Source organism: Penicillium vulpinum (assembly GCF_028829585.1).
Source record: "Penicillium vulpinum strain IBT 29486 chromosome Unknown utg000003l_segment0_segment0, whole genome shotgun sequence".
Taxonomy (NCBI): Eukaryota; Fungi; Ascomycota; class Eurotiomycetes; order Eurotiales; family Aspergillaceae; genus Penicillium; species Penicillium vulpinum.
The window spans coordinates 2142884-2155181 of record NW_026643243.1 but is presented as its reverse complement, the minus strand read 5'-3'; the positions used below and the strand labels follow the sequence as shown (position 1 = coordinate 2155181).

The 12298-nt window shown below is 47.6% G+C and overlaps 2 protein-coding genes across 2 annotated transcripts; one reads left to right on the top strand and one right to left on the bottom strand.

The window, feature by feature from the left end:
• Nucleotides 1–119: 119 nt before the first annotated feature.
• Nucleotides 120–4455, top strand: N7479_005926 (chromatin-binding protein RAD9; the record flags this gene model as incomplete). The annotated part of the gene is made up of 2 exons (XM_057253622.1): nt 120–179; nt 238–4455. 2 exons carry the CDS (start codon nt 120–122, stop codon nt 4453–4455), a joined length of 4278 nt encoding a protein of 1425 aa, XP_057107484.1.
• A 1924-nt stretch (nt 4456–6379) lies between these two features.
• N7479_005925 (NACHT and WD domain protein) lies at nt 6380–11527 on the bottom strand (the record flags this gene model as incomplete). Its single annotated transcript, XM_057253621.1, has 6 exons — nt 6380–10257; nt 10320–10482; nt 10544–10834; nt 10892–10993; nt 11019–11340; nt 11454–11527. 6 exons carry the CDS (start codon nt 11525–11527, stop codon nt 6380–6382), a joined length of 4830 nt encoding a protein of 1609 aa, XP_057107483.1.
• Nucleotides 11528–12298: the final 771 nt, after the last annotated feature.

The window sequence follows — 12298 nt, the reverse complement described above, 5'->3', positions numbered from 1 at the left end:
ATTTGCATTTATGTTAAGGAAAGGCATTTGGAGTATTGGGCTGCATTAAAACAAATTTAATAACACTACGGTTGCTAAAAAGACGTGCTAGACTATTAGCGACTTTATGTCGTCCCAGCATGGAAACCCAGGACGATAGTATCGATCTTGCAAAGTTGCAACGCGACGCGTTGGGGCTAGTATGTAACGACCCTGCAGCGTGCCTCGCCCTCATTGGACTAACTCTGAAATCACCAGAAGCACGATCTGTCTCAGCCGTACCTTTCGAGGGGTGAAAAAACTGGTAACGAGCCGAATAACACTCTTTGTTACACATCCCACAAAGTCAACGGCGCTTCCAATGGTGACGGAGTGTGCACCGGCCAAAATCTACCTCCGAAAACACCATCGAACCCCGCGAGCCTTGTGCACCAACACCATTCCCCTCCGTCTCAACCTCGGCAGCATGAGTCACGACCAATAATGTCCAATAATAGTGTTAATGAACTGGGTGTTGTAAGGGGATCGCAATCCGGCAACATGAGCTCCGCAGAGGCTGGCCCTGGGGATACCCAGGTCGTCTCGCAATCAGTGTATGACAGCATTATCAGACAAAACGAGGAATCCATGGAGCAGGATTATTCACAAACAGGGGCCGATGGTGCGACATTGAGAACATTGCATGAGGGTGACAGCGGCCATATCGACCTCATTTCCGAATTGGACGCCGCGCACCACGGAGCGAACCTCTCCCAAGATGACGATGAGAGCACTTTCGATCCGAATGAGTCTTCTCCAATGGCTTATGCACCCAATCTCTTCCCCGAATCGCAACGGTTCCTAGCAGAAACACCCGGAACGGCAGTGAAAAAGAATGAGGTGAATGGTGGGATAGTAGAGACTCCAAGCGTCTCACGGAATCCTCTGGCTAGTGGCATCGAGTCAAGTGGTGGTATTCTTGGTCTGAGCCAGGTCTTCGGAGCTACCCAGGTCCCGTCCTCTCCTATTGTCCACGGTCTGCAGACGGAGCTTGTATCAGATCGTCCGTCGCCTAATATTCCGATTCAACCCGCTCGTGTTGTCAATGGTATCTCGTCGCCGTTAATGGGCTTGCCGGTTCAGTTTATGAGAGAATCATCCGAACCGAACATGAACTATATATCGATGAAGGAATCACAGACAAAGCGCGACAGGACTTTGGGGGAGAGGTTGACTCGCTCGGCCGACAATATTCAATCGGATCAGAGCGACAAGGAATTCTATAAGGAGTCCAGCTTTATAGAACGTGCACGACGACAGCGAGAAATCGACGAGGAAGCTGCGGCTCAGTTCGCTGGGCTGAGTGCTCCTGCCAGATCTACATCTAATCTCTCCGCCAGAGCACAGACTTCTCCCGAGCAGCTAGAGCAGCCTCGCGAAGATGAGGAAATGATAGAAGCTGTTGCCAGTGAGGAAGAAACCGAACAGGAAGAAGAAGATATGCAGGTGCCCCGATCACAAGAGCTCCCCCAATCTTCAGCCGAAGAAGACAAAGAGAATTACGACGGACCTCCTATAGATGCTGCTGCTGCCGCTGCCGCCGCTAATGCCCACGATCGGCTCTCTCATGTGCTTGGCTTTAAACCAATTCCCTCGCCATCTCGTGTGCGAGTTCATGATGAACTAGAGGGTGGGGTAGCTCATCGAGGCTCTTTCGGCTCCCACAATGGCGGTCAGCTGAATGGTGTCTTGCGTTCTTCCCAGGTGATGGTAAAAGACTCTCAGCCATCACCTCAATCCTCACAGAAACGTGTCGAAGCCGACAATACTAGGAATGTCATTCACATGTCGCCTTCGCGTTCTCGTGTGAATTCTCCCGCACGAGACCGTCTTCAGTCCTCTCCCTGCTCACGACCACAACCAAGACATTCGAACAGCAATACCCAGAGAAATGGCTCCCTGTCAAATGAACATGCTATTCAGCCTGTCCAGAGTGAATCATTTAACGAGAATATACCAACATGCTCTAGCAATCCCTCAGAGCAGCAACATGTAAACTCATCGCATTCCAGAGTGGAACCGGGAACTGCGGGCAACTCATCATCGATGCCATCCCGTGTGGCAGAGACACCTATGAATCAACGTCTTAAGCATATTGGGGATATGGCTCGATTGACGAGTATCCCAGAAACAAGTCCCAATCACTCCCAATGCAATTCGGAGGCTGAGTCCAATGGCGATGGACTGAACAACGAAGACGACGATCTTCCACCCATGTTCAGTGAAGTCCCAAGCATTCGAAAGAATCATATTCGCCCCGCTGGGCCAAGGGCACTCTCTTCGCCTCTCAAAAAGTTGTTGTCCAGCCCGGGCGGAAGCCAACGCAGGGCTTTGACTGAAATTGCGGCAGATCTTTCGCCGCAAGTTGGGGCAGGGGGATTTGATCTGGGAATTGGTGTCTTTACCACCGAAGATCAAGAGTTCAGAGCCTTGATTGATGGATCGCCGACTCGACCGAAGAAGAAGCGGCGCGGCAATAATGGCTCGAGTTACATTGCCTCCGACCCTATCATACCTTTCACCCCTCGCGCACAGCCCCCGAAATCCGTTGCGCCCATTCGAGCAACACAAGAACGGCCGGCTCCCATTCCCGTAGATTCGGATGACGTGCCTTTGGTTCAAGTCCCCGAGACAGCTGTGCGAAGGCAATCAAAGCCCCCGCGGCGAGCTCCTGAAAATGTTTGGGAGATTGAGGGATCGCCGGAACAGCCCTTCCGCCGGAGATCCAAAATTGGCAAGACAGCTACTTCGTTGTCCATGCAAGAGAAACATGTTCCAGAAAGGAAATCCGGACTTACTGCAAGATCGGCACCCCGACCAAAGGTTGTCGTTCATAATCAACCGCTGCCCCCATCGTCGGAACTCACTGAGGTTTCATCCACAGTTGCCTCGGATGATATCATTGGGTCAGAGGCGTACAGTGTCGATGACTCTCCTACCACACCTCGACAATCTCACACTTTGTCAGAAAACACTCTAGTTGCTCCAAGTCAGGTCCTTGCTGTCTGGATGGGCCAGAAACGGGCATACTACCCAGCGACATGCTTTGGAACACCATTGGGTGTATCACAGACTAAATACTCCGTGAAATTTGAAGACAGTCTCCCTATCGAGGTGCCGAAGGGTGCCGTTAAGAGATTTGAGCTTCGTGTCGGAGACGCTGTTAAAATTGAGATGGATAATGTTCCCAAAGTCACTCATGTTGTCCGCGGCCTCGGTGACAAGCTTACTAGAGCAGAGCTGACTAAAGCCGCCGACGATGGCCTTTATCCTATAACCGACATTTACGGTCATACCACTGTCATAGTCGGCCCCAAGCAACGCAAAAGTCTGCCAAACGGAGGAATGGGCACTAGCGAGAATACGATTAAAGTGCCTATTGCTCGTGTCTATCTTGATACTATCTTGTGGAATCAACTGAAAGATCGGGCGTTCACATATCGCCCGCCACCTGCTCAACAAGAGAGCATGGTCCATACGCCATCCGAAAGGTCATCCGCGCCTGCTTCCCCCAGTTCTCGCTTGTCTCGCAGCATTCACCAAGACAGTGGGATCTTCGCCGGGATGGCATTTGCCGTCTCTTACAAGGAGGATGAAGTATCTAAAAACCGCGTGACCAGGTTGATCATCGATAATGGCGGCACTGTATTACATGATGGATTTACTGAATTGTTCGAGGCTTCGTCAATTGTTCCTGTTGATACCCCCGCCAAAGGTGGAGCCAAGGAGGCAGACCTCAATAACAAGGGTCTCCGTCTTACAGCTCTTGCTGATGACGTTGGCTTTGCCTGTTTAATTGCCGATACCCACTCTCGGCGAGAAAAATACATGCAAGCGCTGGCATTGAACCTCCCATGTCTGGCCGGGCGGTGGGTAGAGGACTGTATCGCCCAAGGTCGCGTCCTCGACTGGGATATCTACCTCCTCCCAGCTGGCGACTCGATGTATCTCAACGGAGCGACAAAATCCAGATTTATGGCCCCCAACCCTCCGTCCACAGCCCGCCTCGCCAAAACAATCTCCGCACGGACAAAGCTGCTTGCAGGGCAATCGGTACTTCTTGTTATGGGCCGTGGAAAAGCAGAGGAAAAGAGGAAGGCCTATATCTTCCTGACTTACGCCCTAGGGGCTTCCCGGGTTGAGCGTGTCCCTGATATCGGCACGGCCAGGGCATTGATAGACTCACAGTCTGACGCCGGTCTGCCGGCTAACTGGGACTGGATATATGTTGACGATGCAGATCAAGCTGCTGCAAAATCGATGTTAACGCCCAAACCGAAAACGCAGAGAATCCATTTGTTCCATGGGAAGAAGCGTAAGAATTCGGTCTCATCATCCACTCCTACGCCCCCTAATGAGATGCATTGTACTGCAAGAGTAGTCGGTAATGAGTTTGTTTGTCAGAGTTTGATTTTGGGTCGATTGTTTGAGGAGTGATTTCTTGTGCTAGTTCTTGATACCAATGTTATTTATCATATTTATTCTTTAATGGATCTGTTCAGAGACTAACTACTTGCCCACATGGATGAAATTTGGGGTATTGTGCCTCTAAGAAGGAATCTTGAATCTGAAGCTACGTATATTCATCCCCATCTCCAAATGTGATGCTAATGCATGGATATCAGACCTCATGCAGAACAATGGAAATTGGAACCAAACAGACTAATTGCTAGATAATTCTTTGTCCGCCCTTTCACCTATAATAATCTAGCATATGTAATTGTTTTAGCATGAAGAGTCAATAGATTTCCCTTCTTTTCTTCATATATCGCCACCCGGTCAGTCAGTGATGCAGAGGTGACTGACAGCGAAAAGAAATGCCCAACGACTCAGAAAGTCAGACCTCATACAACGATCCCGATACTCTGATGCGACTTCGTGAGCTTCGGGGCGCGCTGAGGCACAGCAGAGAATGATTGTGAAAGCACTGAAACTTCGAACATCATGTCTTCTATCAACACGGGATCCGCGCCTCCTGTTCAAGCCCTAGCAAGACATTTTCAAGAAATCTCAGAAGAGCTTATTGTGCTAGCTTGCTAACTACTATACATCTCAATTGGATAGATGAAATTAACCATCCTACAAAGGTCTTCAGATGACCAAACTATTTGCTATTCATTTTTATGAGCTTCACGGGCTCTAAGCCCACTGACAACATTTGCTATTTATTGAGTGACTTGACTATCTCCTGTTTATACAACATCAAACGAGTAAAAAGATCACCAATCCAACTCTCATTTTTTCCTTACTCTGCCCTTCAACTATTTAAACCTGGCTCTCAGCCAAACAATCCTTCTTCCTATAACTAGCGCACAGCCTCCACCCACTCACATTCCTCTGACTTACGTTTCACTTTTGGTACGCAATCCATAATTTCAAACCCAGCAATCATGGGCAAAAGAAAAGCTGACCCAGACATAATGAGAAAGTTGCAGCTTAAGCAAGCTATGAAGATACTGGTGAACACAGATCTGGCCTGCGCTCTGAGAGACCATGCCGTTCACCAGTGAGCCATGGCACGTCTCACCGATGACACCCGCAATAAGATTCAACATGAAGTCTTAGCCTTGTCCAAAGCTGGCCTAAAGCGTAAACGCCCTATACTGCGCAAATTGAAATGAATTTATACCTGCCGTTGCTTGCCATATATGGCAAATGGTGTTGTGCTTTAGCTGAGCTTTAGCAGGCCAACCTCCAACGATGTTTAATTGCATTTGGATCAAGGAGAATGAAGGGATGAATTTTTCTTGGAGCATCATCAAGCTTGGACATTGTCTGTGCCAGGGATGCACGGCAAATTATCCAGATACTTGAATAGTTGTTCATATTTCAAGGAGCCCCCGCTTATGGTACTCTTTCTTCATGAGCTCCGTAGTCCTTGTGCTTTGAACAAAGAAATTTTTTTGATATTTTTACAAGACTTACCTGAGTTTGGTGAACTCATCCACACACTATCTAGGAGTAGATCAGTTAGCGCTAGCACCTTATTTACATAAGAACCCTGTCTACGTTAGAAATCTAAAGCTAACTTCTAGTAAGAAACGAGGAGCCGCGGAGACCGTTATAGCTCTAATAGCGAGGGTATAGCAAAAACGAGGAATAAAAACAGTCAGAATTACTAAGGGATGCATGCACTTTTCTGTGAGTCTTAGTCCCTCAGTTCTTAGAAGGTAAAACTCCCTGTATCCGGCTGTGTATCCTCCATTGACCATTCCCGATACAATCAATACATGGATATTGCTTTACTGAGAAAGTAAACTATGATCGAGGCTTCGAAGTGGAATATTGAATAACTATATCATCTTGCATCCTTAATGAGAATCCCAACGTATATCTCAGCTGAAAGCCGCTAACTTCGGTATCACAACTTGAACCCTGATCGAACAATCACGACGTCCCCGTTCCTAGGACATAGAAGTGTCCCAAATTGATCCAGCATGACGAGACTCAAGGCATCTGGAGATAACCAGTCCTTTGGCAAGAAGAAATGTCTTCGACAAGCTCTTTCATCTCCCTCTATATCCCATGTACATAACCAGTACTGATGATCGAGAAAGACCAGGCGCCCTTGGAAGATCCCGACCAGTCGATTCACAGTTTCAGACAATTCGAACAAGATTCTCCTTCGTAGTCCGAGTGAAGTAGATCCTTCGCGGAGATCAACCATTTCTAATCTGCGAGACGCTGTCTGAGAGCTTCCCTCGCTGACGAAACCACGACTAGGGATGTACTCCAGAATGATGTAGCGGTCTTTACTTTGAAAGACCCGCCCAAGTGTCTCTGAAGAAAATGATCGAGATACCTTCAAATCATTCAGATCCAGATCATCCTGCTGATCTATAAATGAGTCATCACCAACTGAATCTGTGTCTGCAGTAGTCTCTGCTGGCTCAAGATGTATTGCAAGGTCTGACTTGTCAAGTGGCTGTTTGATAACGTCAAGGGTGCTCCAGCTGCATATGGATTGCCTCGTACCCTGGATGCAGATCAGCAGAGCCGGATTTTGTGGGTGTTGCATCCATCTCGTGTAGTCTGCATCACGGTGCTCCACCTGGAAGAGCTTTTGCTTTGTTTTGGTACTCCAGACCCGGAATATGTTTCCGCTGGATATAAGGAGGTATTCTTCCGAGTGACTGAACAGTAACTGTGTCACCGTGGATCCGAATCTTTGATCGAACAATGGATACACAGCCCATTTCTTCGGTGCTCGCGGTGTTGGTTTTTCGAGCCTTTTGGCTATGACCCGACCACAATCATCGACAGAAGCAATGTACTTTAATGACGAAGACCAGGCAATTTCGATAACGGAAACACTGGTAGAGTGCCCATATAGTTTTCGAAGCCTCTGCGCTGTTTCGAGCTCGAAAATAACCACGCTTCCATCTTCCTTTCCTGTGCAGTAGTATTTAGCACGCTCCCCACACCCCAGAGCTGTGACCTGGACTCGGGTGTTGTTGTCGGGTAAAATAACAGGGTCGGAATACAAGGTATCGTGTGTACTCTGATCTTCCCGACTCGCATCATCAGAGCGTATCAGTACATCAGGCTCCCAGACATTACACAATGTTCCCCGGATGTCGTAGAATCTCTGAGCATCAGGAGCCCAGGCAAGGTCCCTCACGAAGTCGTCATACTTCACTTGATAGATTAGGCGAAACTGCCCAGTCGACCAGACACTCAATGTGCCATTATTATCACTAGTCAAGAGAAGATTACCGTCATTGCTTACCGCCATCTCCCGAGCTGCAATGTGTGAATGCTGTGTCTGAGTATCATCGTCAATATTCCAGTTAACCAGCGTTGCATCATGGTACAAGATCAGGACATTTGATGACTCTGGCTGCCAAAGCACCACTTCAGGTGAAATCCAGGCATCTTCGTCCTTCTTCCAGATATCCTCGCTTCGGATACAGCGCTGTGGGGGCTGTCGATAGCGACTGATCCTCCATACAAACACAGGCCGACCGCTCTGAGCAATAGCAATTCTTCTGCCATCTTGGCTGAACACCATAAGTCGTGGACAACTATATTCCGCTTCGGACGAATCATCATGGGCATAAAAGCACCACTCCTCTTTCTCTGTTCGCAGCTCGATGCACCGTATTGTAAAATCATCATAGGCGACTCGCAGTTTTGTGTCATTGGATGTGAACTCGAAAGCCATCAACCGACCTTGGCTGGATTTGGCGATGCGATGAACCTCTTGTCCCGTGGTGATATCCCAAACCCGGATAGTGCGAATGCCTGCTGATGCGACGAGACTTTTGATCTTGCTGGCTTTGATACTAGTCACCCACTCTCCATGATGTAGGCGCCGAGCCTCTCCGCAGGTCTCTGCATCCCAGACCACGAGGGTGCCGCTGCTGCCAATCAAGGTGATGAAGTAATTATCTTTACAGATGATCTTGGAAGCAGTTTCGTCTCCACCCATAGTAAGTCGCGCAAGACAGTCATTCCAGTTCTCTAATGAGACCCCGAGAATAGAAATGGTGCTCACAGTAGTGTGCTTGAATGTTTGGCTCATGATCGACTTTGTCGGACAGAAAGGAATGACATGTTTATAGATTGAAGACGGGCTTTCGTCTAGATAGGCCCCAAATCTGCCCACTAAACGAATGAAATCTATGGCCCATTGGTGTAGATCTAGATCACGCGAGGCTCTGAAGTGGAAGCTTGTTGGAGATGATTCATTTCGGTAACGTGCTACCTTCTTCGCATAGGCCTTGAGATACTGCGCGGACTGCGTTATAAGCTGGAGCTTGCCGGCCACAGCGGCGGCATTGATCCAGATCAACGAAAATCGTTCCAGGAAATCGCAGATAATGGATAGCAGGTCGTCCGAGTCTACTGGAGCACAACTGACATGGTAAGCCCAGTAGGAGACCGCATACAGCATGAAGGGTTCCTTGCGAAAAAATTCATCCCGCTGCAGACTTCTGGAGTTTGAGTGGTTTGGTTGGCACGCGGTAGCAAGTTTGGCCCTCCATTTGTTATCAGACATAAAGTTCATGCAGGTGATGGCGATGTGTTTGTGTCCTAGCCGACTGTCGATTTTGACTGGAGCATGTCGGTCCTTGTCGAGAAGAAATTCCCGTGCTGTTTGATGGATCAAGCTTAATTTTGATATTTTAATGATGACAAAGTTCCCGCAGATCTGATTAATGGTAGTCTTGAGATCCAAGAAGGCACCAAATTCCGGATTCAACGCAACCGACAGCTCCTCGATGTCAAGAGGACGGAAAGAGCAAGAGGCCCATGTCAGAATCTCCGTGGCCATTCTTCTGAGCCGAGAGGGTTGTTCGGCGATGACATCTGCCATTTTTTCATACATGAACTCCATGCCTTCTGGTATACCTGTCAGAGCGTTCTCGATGTCGGCTTTGGTGTGCCAATTATCCTTAAGCCTAGTCAGAACAAGCTCTACCCAGAGAAAGCTCCCAGAAGACTTGGATAGAACGTTTTTAATGACAGTTTCTTGCTCTCGATTGGCTGGCAACGCCTGGCGGACAGTTGTCTCCACGAATAGCTTGATATCATCTGCTGTATCTGACGGTTGCATCTCTTCGCGGTAGATTGGACAGTCTATAACATTTAAAGCGGCCGAGAAGTCTTTGGTAAGTCGGCTTATAAGAAGAACTTTAATCGGTGTCACCGTATCGATTTTAGTGATTAGCGATATTAGTGCTGGGGAGGTTTCAGCTTCGTCAAGTCCATCCAGTACCCAGAAGAGCGGTTCTTCTAACTTGATTCTAAACAAAAGCCCCTCAAATACCTTGTTCCAGATCAAGTTGTATTTCTGCGATGCAAAACAGATCCCAGTCTTTTTATGTAGATCTATCAGCATACTGTGGAAGATCTGAGATTTACTGGCAATCTGAAATGCAAGTGAACGAAGGAAGAATGCGATGGTGCGAGTATCATGCTGGTCCACTTGAAAAAAGTGGTAATGACATGTTCCGGGCACGTCTTCCCGGCTAAGATAGTCAATGAGAAAGCTGGATAGAATCGTTTTCCCGGTGGCCGGCAGGCCCGTTAGCCAGAAAATGGACAACCCGCTGTCACTTCCACTAAGCCAGTCCCGGAATTCTTTCTTCTGGAGTATCCAGCGACATGTTCCAGGATAGATTCGTTCGCGGAAGTTTTCAAGCTCATTACCAGTGTATTTAATACCAGTGATATGTTCAAGAGTGGCCAGAGGTGGCGTGTTTGTTGGCTTTGGTGATTCTCGTCCAGAAAATTCTGTGTAAAAATGTTTAGATTTTTCAATTCTATACGTGGAAAGCAGAGTTTGGAGATCATACGTAGCTCCTTGATGTTATGTACCCACCTCCTAAGCACATTCCTGACATCACCATAGTTTCGGTCATCAGGGTTAGGGAACTTCGCCAACCCGTGATGGTCCGCAAGCAACGGTGCTGATATCTCTGAAGGATATCCAAGAACTGCAGATTCCTTTTCAACAACCTGAAAGATCAGAGTATATGATCAGCGTAGAATATGATTATCTCTTTCAGTAAAAGCATACCATTGCCTTCACTCCTGGACCTAGTGTCGTTTTTAATGTTTCATGGAAAGAAACCAATTCCAAGTCACCGCACATATTTCGGAATTGCTCGTTGATGTCTGCCAATGAAGTTGATCCTCTTTCCAGCTCACTCACATATATCTTGGTTGAAGTAATCGGTATAGTCCGAAGGACGTTGTTGAGAATATGGGCCAAATTAGACCCTCGATGTGGCGTTCCAAGGAAGACAATTCCATATGTTTGGGATATCATATCGGAATACTGGTCGTCTGTTTTTCCAATGATATATGCCTATATATCGCGTCGTCAGTCTGAAACTGTCTATGTATTCCAATGAGTGTTTCGCACCTTTTTGACGACAAGCCCTCCTAAGGAATGAACCACAAATATCATCGGACGCTGGGAGAAATTAACACTGAGCCAAAGATCCTTCCTTTCTTCTTTTTGGATCTTGATACTTGGACAGATATCATACCTCACCTAGCAACTTGTTATCTTCGCTTCTAGGATCATGATACATCTTTATTTGGAACAGTAAGTCCTTGGCGAAGTCAAGTATGCTCAGTATAGGTGATTTTTGAGTCAAGGACGCGTTGTATCCAAACGTGAAGATTCTGGTATTGGATAATCCAACCTCTGAACCTAGCCATGGGGGCCAAAACTTTTCAATGTTTCGATTGTGTGACCATGTCTTTAGAGAAGATCCACCAAGCCCATGGACGAAGATCAAGTCCGCATATGGTCTTTCAGATTCATAGATAAGCTTCAGCCCGAGTGGGTCCGCCGAGGGCGACGTCCTGTTACTGTCTCTGCGGGAAAATTGAGACCTTATTGACAGTAATGAGTACCTACGAGCAGTTGAGGATTCTGGCAGTGATCCTAATTCTGGAGGGATATCCGAAGAGCCCACTTCAGACAAAGGTTCAATCCTTGAAAAACGGATAGGTTCTGAAGCCCTTCGAGGCTCCCCTGGATGACCTTCATCTTTGATAGAAATATCGGAGTTCGACACTGATAAATCAGACGGGTCGGTATCCTGGCCTTGGTGCGATCGGCTGAGCGCAAGTTTCTTGAACTGAAACGCTCTTTTGTTACAAAGATATTTCGCCAATTATGGCTCCTGGACAATTTATTCCCAGAGTCAAGACTCACCATGATGTTTCTAAACTAGAAGCAGACGGGATATATTTGAACCAGTGTCTAGGGCAAAGAGGGGAATGTCGGACCCCACGGGCACCAGAGTGGCAGCACGTGTTTTTTTCGGGACTTTTAAGGCCCAAAATTGGAAAACGCACTATGTTACTCGTCACATCAAGTTCCACATTTACAGAGGTAGGTACTATTGCAAATTATTTTTCACTTTGCCTGTTTACCACCGCAGGTAAAAATTCCATGGGGGCATGAGTCAAAACCAGGTTACTGAAACTCTCTCAGCCCGTCATTCTGGATAATCACCTCAGCACTGCCATGAATCCCGAGGTACTTCCCAGCACCTCATTAAACCCCGGGTCGGGAACTCTCACGGCCCGCCCAATAAGCACGTCGGGTGTTACCCGCCGCAACTTTCATGAGCCAATGGTAGGAGTTAGCACCTGCAGGCGGCGTGATAGTATCACAACTGTCAGACTGATGGCCCCCCTAGGCCTTGAACAGGAACCTTGGTTTTTGTTATAATCTATCTACTTTGTAGTGGTAAAATGGCTGTATTATTTCCCACAACAACCACTTGACTCAACCCATCTGTCCGCTTGCGAT